The sequence below is a fragment of the Polyergus mexicanus genome, unplaced genomic scaffold, assembly GCF_030449975.1.
Source record: "Polyergus mexicanus isolate NDT 795.1 unplaced genomic scaffold, iyPolMexi1.0 SCAF_2, whole genome shotgun sequence".
In the NCBI taxonomy this organism is placed as follows: domain Eukaryota; kingdom Metazoa; phylum Arthropoda; class Insecta; order Hymenoptera; family Formicidae; genus Polyergus; species Polyergus mexicanus.
In genome coordinates, this window is record NW_027223322.1 from 11,451,210 (window position 1) to 11,466,569 (window position 15,360).

General features: G+C 31.4%; 1 protein-coding gene across 9 annotated transcripts in view; it reads left to right on the top strand.

The window, feature by feature from the left end:
• LOC138939903 (neuropeptide FF receptor 1-like) overlaps positions 1-15,360 on the top strand; it is a 29,594-nt gene that overhangs the window by 3,516 nt on the left and 10,718 nt on the right. For all 9 annotated transcript variants that reach the window (XR_011447914.1, XM_070308271.1, XM_070308262.1 and 6 more), the window contains exons 3-7: positions 5,531-5,673; positions 7,951-8,123; positions 10,697-10,886; positions 11,849-11,952; positions 13,395-13,518. Coding sequence is in view for 8 of the 9 variants with exons in the window: in XM_070308271.1 (XP_070164372.1) it covers positions 5,531-5,673; positions 7,951-8,123; positions 10,697-10,886; positions 11,849-11,952; positions 13,395-13,518 (734 nt within the window). In the remaining variant the exon portion in view is untranslated. The remainder of the gene's footprint in view (positions 1-5,530; positions 5,674-7,950; positions 8,124-10,696; positions 10,887-11,848; positions 11,953-13,394; positions 13,519-15,360) is intronic.

Genomic DNA, 15,360 nt, shown 5'->3' on the forward strand with positions numbered 1-15,360 from the left:
TAAAATGGCAATATATATAATTTCTAAATAAAAGAGAGCTTTCTTAATAATATTATTGTTAGCATATTTTATGCATTATTATGACATCTCTTAATGTAGAGTAATAGCGCTGCAATATTTTGAATGCTATTTTGCGAAACTAACTCCTCTATTGAGATCTATACAGGATAATAATTTAAAACTTGCAACTCTCTCTTCAGAAAGAGAGAGAGAGAGAGAGAGAGAGAGAGAGAGATCCTTCGGTTACCTGAATTTCGTAAAGTATTTCAGTAATGCGAGCGCTGTGTTTCTCAAAAGGAATGCCTCTAACCTAACTGAACATTAGATAAAGTTTGCAATGTATATATTTATATATAATTTGGGTCAAGTTTATCGCAGCTAAAAATTTGGACAAAAATGAGAGCTACTTTCTTTATAAAATCATTTTTTGTTTTCTTTATAATTCCATCTATCAAGTTACATCATTGAATGCCAAGAGAATTATAGATTCTCTTTATATCCATTAGATATTATTTATAGATTTTGAAATATTTAAAAAGTGAACATTATAATCGTTATTAAAGAAATAAAATAAAAACAAGTATAAAAGTGGTGAAACGCCAACGCCTTAACTACTTTATTAAAACGATGCAACGCGAAGAAAACATTATGAAAAGCAATACAAAAAAACAATACGAAAGCAAATCACAATCTTTTCAAACGAATAAGCATATGTTTAAAGATATACAAATTTTATTTAAATAACATCGTAGTTATTATTTAAAATCAAAGATGCTTCAAGCGTAAGGATCTGATGTGATGGGCGTCTCACAATACTTCAACATCTCGTCAATTATGCGTAGCATGTACGTTCTACATCGTATTATCTATACACGAAATATAAAGAAAAAAAGAAAGAGAGAGAAAGAGAGAAAGCAGTAGCTACGACAGGGCAATATAAAAGAATGATGGTGAATAAAGCAAGATACTTTAGTGATATAACTCATTGTTTATTGGATGCTTGAGACTAGATACGATTCAGAGTTCGCTACATAGAATAATGTAGCATTCGAATCAAGGTTTGCGATCAATATACTTCAAATATTGCTGTTGAAAGATATGTCGAAGAATAAAATTGTAATATGTATCTGTTTGTACTTATCACTTGCACTTATATTTTTGAGAAAAATTGCACAACATTATTCTGCGAAATTAGATTCACGATCTTCAAAATCAGAAATTAATTTCGAGATATCAAAAAGATTGAAAATTTATAGAAGTTTGAAAAATAAAAAATACTAACTATCTCTTTTCTTGATTTACCAATTACAATATATTATGTAACAATTTTACGTTTTTCGGTATATGTAACACACGCGATGAATAACAGCATTATCCAAGTAAATCAATCTTTTCCTTTTGATATTGACTCTTTCACTGATATTGTACTATTCTATGTGTCATACGCGTATCATTATTTTGTGCGGGATGTAGAAGGATACTCTTAATGAACTATCACAGATATATTATGTAAACGTTAGATAATTTGTAGTTTGTTTAGGCGTATAACTAAATCCATGATTTTCGCATTTAAATACGTTTATTTAGTTGCTTATGTATAATATCTACTCAAATAATCTACTATAATAGCTGTGAGAAGCGGATAGCGAATCTACGGTTAGTTGACTGTAAATCGTCGAGAATCCACGCGGACACGCTTATATGGAATTATCTTAATGGAGGCGCGCACTAGATAGGATTTTTCAGATAAAGTGGAATTTGGGAATAGTATTCGAGAGATATCAAGCATTGAGATATTTATGCTGATTTATATACCTAATATTTTATAGTGTTTACTTAACACTTGTCTCACTTGAAAAATTTGTAATAACTCGATGAAAATATTTATAACACGATATTTTTATAATATAATCCTTATAATGTTACATATAATAATTTTATAGATATAAAAAATTGAGGTGGAAAATATTTCTACATTTACTGTGGTTTATTAAACATATATGTCACGCATCAATTTTTTGTTTATGTTTATTTTAGTTATGGAGAGAAGTAGATTTTATTTCTTTTTATGCAATGTGGGTTTTATATACGTAGGTGGGAGCAATAAAAAGGATTAATTGTAGGTAGGAATTAACTGGATAAACGTAGTTTATCAGTACTATATCAATTTTATATGCGTCAATCGCAACATATGGAACATTGAATTGAATAACGTGAGATTTTCGTAAATCATGTGCAGAGAATCCGGGAAAGTAAAATAACGCAGCTCGGCTTATCGCAAAATATTGTTTTCGCTCCGTATAGCCGGATCAAACAATCAGCAATTATGAGCAAATTGAGTAGTAATAATATAGATAAAGATTAGACACAAATTAGTTACAAGGGATCGACGCAATTAATGAGGAATGGCATTATCGTCTTTACAGCTGCTTTTAAAATTTTTACATTAGTAATTATCACCCAGAGTTCGTGATTGCGATATTCAAATTTTTAACCCGGGACTCTATTGTTTACTACGCTGTAATTTGATTATCATGGTTGTGTTTACATAGAAGAGAATATTCATGTTGACAGCCTTGAAGTTCGTAATTATTCCTACGCGCACGATAATACGTCCTTATGAAGGCTGCATTATGAATAATTTGTATATAAATATACGGACATAATAGTCTCGTTACTTCAAATCATTATTAGTAATAAATTATATGCGATTCCTCTTTTGAATTACAATCAATTCAACATATACAACATATACCACATATACACATGTTGACACGCTGTAACATTTCTACGCTTGTAACTATTTTATGGGATTATTGAATTAGTTAATTAAATACAGCGGCATTCTTGCATCACAATGTCAATAAATATACAAAAAATATAAAAAAATGATTATACTGTATAATAAATCTCTCTGAAGTATAATAAATCTCTCTGAAAGTAAACAGAATTGATCGCTTTATACATTTTCATGATCATATATTTTCGGCTTCAGGCATTGAATTTTGAAAACTTGCGTGTTAGATCCCTGCAATCTCTTTCGATTTGCATTGCAACAACTTCGATTAAATTTGCCAAGAGAATAGAGAGAGAGAGAGAGAGAGAGACAATAGTTAGTGACAATAGAAGTTTTTATATCGTATACGAAACAAATTCGAAATAATAAATTTATTATACATAGAGTATTAGAAAAAAAGGATTGCGTTATATAGTTCCTTTGTATAACTCGAGGCAGAAGAAAACGTACACGCGATTGGATATCCGATAACAAAATGCATATCAACGTGACTAGTTTTAAATTTTTCACAAAAGAACACTCGCAGCGTCCAGTTGTCGGTTTCAATTTCATTCCTTTTTCCATTCTATATTCTGCAAGAATGCGTCATTTTCTCGAAAACAGGAGACTATTCGAATATTTAACACGGACGCTCGTGTTGCATTGAAGAGAAACATTAATTTTCAATGAAGTGGCTTGTCTAATCCTAAGGAGAAGATACAGACTATTGCTCTAACGAAGAAGAATGTAGTGTTCAAGCATTTCGCGAAACTGCATGTATCCGTGACCGCTTATTTCTGACGGTGCACAACATCGCAACGTACAAATAAACCAGCATCGGTGAGCCGTAATGGATGAACGTACGTAACGGCTGGGCGAAGCTCTTCGATTATTTTTTGTCCAGGAATTGGCTCGTATACACAATGCGCGAGAATCGCACATACAATAAAACCACAATCAAACATCGGTACAACCGTTTCGTGTTGTCTGCTTTTCAATTTTGTCACCGAATAAAAAAAAATTCGTCGACAAGATTTAAAATCAGAAGGTGATATGTTCTGTTTCGTTTCATTTCTGGTGCGACATTTTTACAGCGTGTCCTGCGTATTATTTTTTCATCATTTTTTAAATTTAATTATACCTTTAAAAGATGAAAAATTCGTTAGGGAGACAGTTAATTATTGGACGATGTACATATTATTTGAATTTGTTTTATAAAATTTCGGCAGATTAAAAAAAATAGAAATTTATTCTGTAATTTTATTATATTATTGTTATTACAGTATAATCATTTTTTTGTATTTTTTGTATTAACATCATCTATATATATATAAAGAGCTGACGTCTGTGTATCTGACCACGAACTATTTCTTTACGGGGATGGCTACCATATGATTTTGACTGATACACATAGACACTGAACTATATAATATTAAATTGGTCTTTAGATTGCTATGTCGGAAAGAGGAACAAGATTGTTAGTTTTGACCTGAGGAAATCGTGTACAGAGAGGGTTTTTAATGAGTGAGAGTTCCACATTACTCCACACCTGGTAACGGGGTGTGTATAACGTATTTTTCTCTCTCTTGCAAAAAAAAAAAATGTACTTCCCCGCGTAGCGCGAGCTTAAAGCTAGTCTCTTATAATTTGATATGCTTTATATTATCCTATATATTTTTTTATATATTTAAGATTACAACAATATTTCCCTTAAATGATATTCTTGACGAATATTCTTTTAGAATTTCTTTCCCCTCTCCCTCCTCCTTCCCTCAACATAATATATAATCAGTTCTTAACAAAATAAATCGGATTTTTTTTTATGAATAAGGTATACTTATTAAAATCAAAGTTTTTATTAAAAGTAGCAAATGTCTCCATCGAATTTCTTCCTTGTCACTAACAAAAAAGGTTGAACAAGTTTTTTTACAAATATATCAGCGAATTGACAGAACGATTGAACTGTTGACATAGCGAGGTATGATATTCAAAGATCGCGTGAATTTCCTAGATGCTTCAATAACTGACAATGATGTTTGTCCCTTTGAACAAGTACCTGTAAAATGTAACAAGGAACTATCCCTTCTTCAATAATATTGCCGATGTTAGTAACAAAAGACAAGTTTATCGTTCATTCCATCTTCATTATGACCTTTGTACTTCAAATGTATTCCATCTACAAATAGTGAGATATTATAGGATATTTGATAAGGAATGTGATTTAAATTTCTCAATGGAAAAACTAGATAACACAAAGCAATTATATTTAACGGGTATTGAAATAGATTATATAATGTGTATTATTTTTAATGTACGCATATGTTTAAAAAAAAAACAAAATAGAAAAACAGAGTTTATTTTTTAGAAATATGAACCAATCATCTCGTCGATCAACTCTCCATTGCTGATTTATCGATTATCACGATATGCTGTTAGTTGAATATGTTTTTACAAAAAAAAATTGATTCTATAAAATAAACAAAAAATCTACACACACATATAAACATTTAATATATATATATATATATATATATATATATATATATATATATATATATATATATATATATTCAAAAATACAAGTAAGAATATATTACTTAATTGATATAATATTGTTAAAAAATATGAAATAAAAATGTTACAGCTGGTATATAATCGAGCTTCAAGTTTGTTAATATATTTGAATATATATATTATATAAGTCATAGTTTTTATATTTGCATAAAAATAAAGAAAAAATATCTCTTCCTACAGTGTTACAAACTACTTTGTGGTGAATCTTTCTGTCGCCGATTTATTGGTTACCATTATATGCATGCCGGTTGCTGTCAGCCAGGCCGTGTCGATGGCATGGAGTCACGGTGAACTCATGTGCAAACTTTCTTCTTATCTCCAGGGTGAGTATGTTTCATGTTTAAGAAATTCTCAAAAATATAATCGATCATTTTTATTCGATCTGATCGCACTTTAAATCTCTCGCGATATATTACTAATCATTGTTTCATTTTTCGCGACAATGTACTGTTATTGATTTTATCACTTTTATAGTTGCGTATTTTTTGTCAATATGCTACATTTTAATCTTTTTTAAAACATTTTACACAGGCTTGGAAATAACAAGCAAACTTCTATTGCATATTACTCTATCGTATGGCAAAAAATGATATCAAGTCGACAAAAATTGTACGCTGATTTTATCATTGCTTCGATCGTGTCGTGATTATTACATCAGATGTTTATCAGATAACTCGGGTATTTACGTAAGCAACTCAATTATGCATCTTTCTACAATAATAGATTTCTATTTTGCAGAACGCGTTTGGTTTTAATAAACATTTCCCCAGCATCCAATGAAAAAAACTCTCGTTATATTTTCATCTGAAATAATATCAACGTCTTTTCAACTCATGTATCCTAGCATAAAGCGCCAAATAAGTTACGCATGTTCGCATTTCTTCGAAGCGTCTATTAACATTTTTCTCTGCCTCGAAACTTTCCCAACCAGTCGCTTTTAAAAAAAGAATAACAATTCTTGTCGTGATAAAAGAGCAAGTTATTTCAAATATATCCTCGCCAAAATGATTTATTTCTCCTGTCATCCAGATAGAACGCGTACATGAAATTCCATACGTATGTAATTTCAAGTAATGCAATGTTGGCGAAATTCTCTCTCTATCTTTGACAGTTTGTGTTCTAATATCTAAAATTCAACTCACGCTCATATTTCATGTTTATTATACAAGTCATTATTATCGTAACCGGACATACTATCACCGTTCATGCATGCACACATGAAGGAATGGAAAAGTAGGTGAAGGAAATCAGAAAGCACTCTGCTCTAAAAACAGTTTTCGCATTATTAATGGAATGAAGATTTATGGAAATTATGATTTGAAACAACATGCATTATGCACGGGCAGAAAAATTGATTGTATAAAATATTAACGTCGTAATTGCTTAAATTCGACATTATTGTATATACTTTTAGCTTTGATTCTTATTTCAGTAATTTATGCGATCTAGAATAATTAAATTTATTTTAATAGTTTTTAATGATATTTTTTCCAGTATTCCGTGAAAAAAATCCGCAGACAATATAAGATATAAAATTAATATTTCAAATTATCTATTTTTTGTTTGTTTCTTTAAACACGCATTCGTGAAGCTCAATAGCAAAAAAAAAAAAAAAATAATGAATACATATTATATTGGGAGATTTTATCTAGCATGACCTTGTTTTTTGCATATATTAATCTCAATTATATAAGATTTTAAAATGCAGAAGTATATATTGTAATTGATTTTGCATATTCGCTAAGGCATATCTCTTTGCAACTTTTCTCTCAATTTTTCTCTTTTTTTCTAGATAACTATTTCATATAATCCATTTTTCCATTTTATATAATACAACAGGCTAAAGTTTCTGATGGAATCTTCCAACAATAAATGAAGCTGGTGGAAAACCTCGAGCGAGTGTCCTGACAAAAACATAAAATAATGTAACATATACGCATATTATTATGTAATTAATGTCTCTTTAGAACAACCTCTTCAAAAACTCGTTAATGATGTAAAAATCAAAGCACATAAATGTCCGTTGTTGATAAAATGGTCACAAGAGAGACATACATATTTTTAATAACTCATGTATAAAAAACGTTATTTTATCGTTTGTAATACGAAATGAAATCACGGGCAATACTAATTTGTAAATTTTAACAAGCAAACACGTCGTGAAAATAATGCGATATTGCTACTGTATATTTTATATACACGTGTTGATGTTTTGCACGTTTGTTATGTTTAAAATATTTTATAAATGTTCCATAAAACGTGTGAATGAGGCTATAAAGTTAAAATTTACAATACATAACGATTCAAAAGAAGAACATCAAAAATTAGTTGTTAGTAAACAAGTTAAAGCTCTTTTGAATTAAACACTCGCAGTTAAAAAGCGACTAAAACAAAAATAAATTTTTAAATTAAAATAAAATTTTATTAAGAATAAATTACTAGAGCAATTGTCTTTCTTTTAGTTGCGATTTGATTAACGTGGTCCGCTTCGCACGTTACCGAAATTAGATTAAGCGAGCGAGGATGTGAGTGATTGAGGAAACGCGACAATGGTACTCAATATTTCCATCTCCTGACCAGATAATCACTCGTGTTTGTAGGTGTTGCGGTTGCAGCCTCGGTATTCACCATTACAGCCATGAGTATTGACAGATATCTAGCGATTAGGAGTCCCATGGCGTTTCGCCGTGTATTCAATCGCAAGAGCACCGTACTCGTTATCGTCGCTCTCTGGCTGGTAGCTTTGACTATCTTCGCTCCCGTTCTCAGAGGAGTAAGTGAAATCTTGGTTGATATATTGAACTTTCATGCGTTAATTGATGAGCATATCGACATTTGCCATAAAGAGAATATGAAATAGCCCATAAATTCGCCTACACATTGTGCGCACATAGCAATATCTTACGCTTGACAAAAATGATGAAAATAGAATTTATAATATTTTATATTGGAGCATTTTTTAATATTATTTTTATTTTAGGATAAAATTATGTATCCGTTATTTGTGGAGTTATGAAGAATATTTATGACGCGAATAGAATATTTATACGCGATACAATATTTATAAACTTTGGAATTTTTTGTTGTACGATATCACGAAAATGGATTTACAAGCAGATTTATGCCAGAAGAATCGTCCCGGTTGCTAATGCGGATCTACCCGTACGAGGAGTATAAATGATATACACGCGAATTGGGATGTATTTTAATTCCTTTGGGAGAGACGGGATCTCGTAGACGGCCATACTTTGCGGCTCTATCGAACCTCTGGGATGTATTTATCCTCCTATATGTAAATCTTTTTTTGGTCAGCTAAAAGGGAACGTACTTGTCCATTCACAGTTAGATTCGACACATCTTTGCTTTACGACGAAGTTGGTATAAATATTTATATAAATAATAAACGCTTTACCTTTCGCATCTGGCTTGTGTGTGTCCGTCGTAAATAGAAATTTGGGATAACATTTTCGAACAATCAATGAGACATGAGAATGTCTATCGAAAACTGAAAAGTACGCGAAATTATTGAAAAGGTATTCGCGAGAAAGCCGGATATTAAGATAAATGTTCTGGACGGATACGCAAATAATGGATTAACAAGCTCGCAAGCTCGTACGAAGAAGGCAAGGAAAGAATTTGGCAAATATAGTTTAGATGAAACTAATTCAAACAAGACGAGGGAATTGCATACTCTGCAAAATGGAAACGCCGTCGACGCGGCATGCTAAAATTGACGTCGCGTGCGAAACGCAAATCGAAGTTGCCGTGACCCGACCGATTTATGTTAGTTCCGCACAAAGCTGCGTCCATGCTTACGTCCGCATTTCCTGTTTTTCCAGAGAAGTCATTTTGCCCGATATACCCGCGGCGTATTGTTCACGTACTCCGTTTGACTAACGATCGCTCGGACATAAAGCAAAATGTAGTTAACGTAAGGCAAAATAAGCTGCTGTCTTTCCTGCAATCTTTCTTCGCGAATCATAAAACCGATTGGCTTTTGAACGGAGAAAATATGATGGCAATGCACAAATTTGGGAGAGCAATACGAGAACCATCTTGTAGTACGCTTACATTAAGGTCTCATTTTTGAAAATATATGTATGCAATAATAGCGAGCTTTTCTTTATGTAAACTCTGCATTATTTAAATGACTACATTTTATATAAAATCATTCCATTTTATATCTGAAAATCTCTTGTCATGATATCTTATTTCAGGATAAATTTGCTCTTGGAATCTCTCTTTTAATCCGACATTGAATCCGTAAATCAATGTGCAATGCGGAACATCTCGAGAAAACAAAAAATCTCAAAAGCAAAATTCTTGCAGAGATGAAGAATATATTATATACACTGAATATATATATATATATATATATATATATATATATATACACTAATTTATATATATTATATATATATATATATATATATGTTGCAACAAGACATTTATGAATGAGGCTGTAGCATGACATCATTTGGATGAATGGATCGATTATTGAACGGCGATACAACCACAATGCACTAATTATAAGTGCTATCTGTTTGGAAACTATAATCTAGGAGAGGCTCTTTGCTGACAAGATGTATTCCTTCCTTCAAATTCACGTTTAAACGTTTTTACGTTAAACAAACCGCTTAATTGATTAACTTTACTTACACCTTTAATAGAATCAATAATCGAATGAATTCATATTATAATGCAGTGACATTTAATCTAATTATAAAATATAATTAATTCAAACAATTAATAAAATATCATCAATTAATAAAACATCATTAACTTTATTAGTCACCAAATTTCACTACTACCTTTGCTATAAAGCTAAAAAGAATAAAGTGGATAAATTAAGAATTGAAATAATAACCGCGGCTATTCTTTATACAAATTATAAATACAAAGCATTGCTTGCAATAATGATTAAAGAATGGCATCATGTGTACTATCGCCAAATAAATTTACACCGCAAAACGATCAAAGATTGCTAAGAAAAATGAAATGCAAATGACTTGCAAATGAAATGCAGATGAACATTTGCATGTCCATTAGTTAAATTAATCACGTGCACGTCATGGAGCAATTATTAATTATTTTAGTTCTTCAATCCGCAATCTATCTAGCGCGTCAATATGGCGGCGCAATAATAATTAATCGGATGAAAAATGTGAATCTAAGAAAGAAAAATTTTGAAAATTTTATATCGAATTATTGAAAGCTACCATTTGATACGACAGAAATGTATTTCGTAAGAGAGAACTTGGTACTGAAAACTACTGCAAAATGAAAGTGGCAGTGTTATGTCTACTCTACTGACCGTGCTGTTACGAGTTTCATCTCTTCCCGCAGATGACTCTTCACAATCCGAGTACGGAATTTTCCAACATAACTTTCCACGGTTCCTGGATAGGAAATTTTTCTCACGATATCTCGCGACTACCACCGGTTTTCTACATTTGCTTGGAGGATCTCAGGCCACTAGGCATCAGGGCGCATGTCTTCGGGACTGCATACTTCGTTCTTGTTTACGCTATTCCAGGTAAATTTTCATGATAATAATGAATATTCTCTCTTTCTCTTTTTTTTTTTTTTTTACATGGCTTTATCGCAAGAAAAATCTATTGCGGTTGTATTGCTTCTAGCAAATTTTATATGCAAGAAATAGAACGAGGGAGAGCACTAACATGAGAATGTGTTGGTCATGGTATTAGGTCAAATATATTATTTTATGATCGTATTACCACCGACAGTCGCGTATTATTTTGTGGTATTAATTAACTATTATAATATAAATTATTTATATTCGATAATCTATAATTTAATATGAATTTATATCTATAATTTGATATGAATTTATATGACCTTTAATATTTTAATTTTCCCAAACTCCTGCAAGATTTATAAACGATCGTTGCTTTTAATTTCGCGAGAAAATTTTTAAGAATTTAAAGTCCTGCCTTCCATCTCGTTTCTTTATAGCGGGTCAGAGGAATTTCTTAATATCTCAAATCATCCTGGATATACATATATATATACATATATATTCGCTTATCACTTCTCGCGAACCTGAATATTAAATCATTTCGTCGTGCCTAGAAACAAATATACACGCTTTCAGCTATGAAGGTAAATCGAAAACAAATTACGCGTGACTGATTGATTTAAGGAGAGCGACGGGGCCCCCGCACGTGACATGGTACCTGAATATTCTTAACACGTTCACCGTCAGCGACGCTTTTTTTCCGCATATTTTTGTCTCCCATTCTTATCCCAATATAACATCTCAAGATCCGAACTCGTGAAGAAATTGTCATTTTGAGAGTTAGATGTCATCAGTTAATGCGATAGCAAATTTTAGCCTTGGCATTTAATGGTATTAATTGCACATTTACTATTGTATCCCAGTACCGTGATTTGGGCGTGTGACTTGTAAAATCGGTCATTTGTCTTCGTTTCCGTCTTCTTTTACAACGCTCTTTCTTATTGTTTTGGACGATTTAGGTTTCGTTGTAATACTGTCCTACTCGATGATGGGCCGCACCCTCTGCTCTAGGAAACCGCCCTTCGACTGCGACAGCGTCGAGGGAAGCGCCAGCTCACAGCAGGTTAGATCAAATTGTTTTTATTGTAATATATGATGTCCAATGACCATTAGATAACATGAAATGTTCATTGATGATCAAGCTGTCAGTTTTGAAGTAGATATTTACGCGCGACTCTTTATTCATCAAATAATACAAGGTATTTTTTTATATAATATGAATATAATACTAAAATATATAATATATTGCATTCTTTCTCTCATTGCAATAGAATTATTTTATTTTACCGATAAAAAAAGATCTGCGTTTATTTGTATCGTGATATATCAATGGCACATGATTGTAATCGCTCGAGTAGAAAAAATGTAAAACCGTTACACAACGACTTTATAGAACGATACCTGAATTTACGCGAGTGCGAATCATTTGTCGTAAATCTATTTTACAACTATCGATTGCGAAAGTCTGTCGAAAGATATTCTCTCATCGAGTTTAATCGAATCGCGTCATTCTAGATGCTTTATGACAAAAATCCCACTCTAGTTTGTTAAAGTTCGTCCAATCCGTACATGAGCTCGTCGCCGATAATTGCAATTCAATAACGAGAAATTTGCCATTCATATTATTCTCTCTCGGCGCAATGCCATTCGCGTTCATTATTTCAAAGGTGTTAAATACGATTTAACTCGATTTTTATTAAAATTCAATATTAATGACAGCTTTATTAAAATTCTTTTGCGATAAAAAAAAGCGGTAAAAAATTTTTTTGTATATTTTAAAATTATTTAATTATAGTTTGGAAATAATAAAATTTTACAGAATAGGCATAATTACGCCCGATTTAAGACATTTCTTCTTTTAATTTGTCGTTAATCGATTCATCGATAAAAGACACAACGTACAAAAGATGAAAACAATTTGATCCATAAGCTACAATTTATTATATTGCTCTGAATTAATACTAACGAAGAAGAAGGTAAATTGCAATATAATTTAATCCTTTGCATAATTTTATTTTGTGATACCAACGCGATCTTTTTCTCCGCACGTCATAGTACCATCTGCGCCGCGGTGCGAGAAATTAGTTACAAATAAACTACAAACGAGCTCTATGAACTTCGTGAAATTGTATTGTATGTATGTACGATTTCTCTCTCCGAATAACGCCGTGCAATTTCCGCAGCGTGATAACGTTGAAGAATACACGTGTGCACCTGTAACTAGTGATCTTCCATCATATAAATAAAGGCTAATAATATAATCTCTATGCGTGGAATACTTTTGTGTAAAATTATTCCGATAACAGGTGCGAGATCTTTCAAAATGTTTACCGATGACTTTTTCGTAACGCAATCAATCGGTTTTAACCGGGCTTTGATCGGACTCGTTTCGTTTATTCCGTAATTGTTCGAAATCTATCTTATGCTAATCCTCACGGAATCCATTAGCCGTAGAATTAATTCCAATCTAAACTCAGTAGACGCGCTGATACCACCTATTCGTAGAGTTTCAGATTGGTACGTGAGAGGAAGCGAATCGCCTGGATATTGCTGCTCCTTGCTGTACTCTTCGCCCTGTGCTGGCTGCCGTACAATGTCCTTAGATTGTTAGTCGATTTCGGTGTTGTCGGTAAGTTTAACTTCGTGAAAACCTTTATTTTCCACGATAACATCTTGTGCTTAAAATATATACAATATTTGTCAATATGCATATATTTGAAACATCTCCCATTTTTTTGACTACTATTATATATATATGTCTACTATTATATATAACTATATGTATCCACTTCTAAATTTTACGATCTGATTACAAATAGTCTATGAAACGCACTCTACAAATTATGAATTTTACGAAATTTAATTTTTATTTTTCACGATCTTTTGCACTTTGCAGTTAACAACATACACATTGACGGAAATTGAAATCCCAACACTAAGAAGGAGTTATACTGGGAGAATGAAAATTACACAAAATTTTTATTTACATAAGTATTTACTTTTATTACATTTTTTTATTCTTTTTTTATTATATATATTATTTATTTATTTATATATTTTTATTATTTTACACACACACATATATACAGGGTAAGGCATCTAAGACAGGCCACCCGAATAATTCCTAGTTTTGGAGATAGAAGAAAATGTTTGAAATAAAAGTTGTATGGTATTGAGAGGGAAATCTTGTGAAAGAGAACATTTTTTTTTAGGTGGAGGCGCTTAGGAGATTTGAAGGTCATCTTTATTTTTTTTTAATGGAACTACCCTAATTTTTTTATACAAATCAATTCCTCGCAATATTTGGCACAAAAAATTATAAGGGTAAGATGGCCAAAAAGTGAATAGTTCATAAAATATTTTGTACTTTATTTTGACATAATTTTACATAAACTATAAAATATTTCGTAAAATATTCATGTTTACATTCGTGTCCTGTCTGATGTTATCGCTTATACGGATCGAATTATAGAATGTAAATAAACATTCAATTACCTTGTACACTTCAATCTTTATGTATTAATACTACATATTGAGTTTAAGTAAGTGTTTCGTATGGAGTATAAAGTACAAAATATTTCGTAAACTATTCACTTTTTGGCCATCTTATCCCTAGAATTTTTTGTGCCAAATATTGCGAAAAATTGATTTGTATAAAAAATTAGGGTGGTTTGAAAAAATGAAGACCTTTAGATCTCCATCTAAAAAGAGATGTTCACTTCCACAAGATTTCCCCCTACCATACAACTTTTATTTCAAATATTTTCTCCTATCTCCAAAACTGTAGGAGTTATTCGGGTGGCCTGTCTTAGATGCCTCACCCTGTATACAATATGTATATATATATATAAACAAATAAATAATATACAGAGTGTCTCCTAATAAGTGGGAAGTATTGCTGTAGTGAATTCAGGTTACAAAAATAAGAAAAAGAGTTCATGTAAACATATCAATCTCGGAAACATCGGACATATATATTAGGAAACATTCTGTATATAATAAAATAATAATAATAATAATAATAAATATAATAAAAATAAATACTTATGTAAACAAATATTCTGTGTAATTTTCATTCACCCAACATAATTCTTTTTTGGTGTTGGGATTTCAATTTCCGTCAATTTATTTACATACGTTTGAAACACTCCATATCTATCTATCTACCATATTATGGGCTTCCACTCATTGTGGAAAAAACATCAATTTTATTTTTTTCACGCGAGCAAATGAATATATCTTTTATAAATCATGAATCGATTGCACGTATAAAAAAAAATATATGTAGAGAGAAGTGCAAAAAGATTCAATCTCTTTACGGATGGGTTATTAGAAATTTTAACGAGCCGATATAAACGAGTATGTCACTAACAACTGCGAATAGGTATAGGATGTTCAGTTGATAAAATCCTCGGAATTACTTGAATCGAGAAGCCTCGAAATGCAGCAATAATTTAGCTTCTATTGCTTA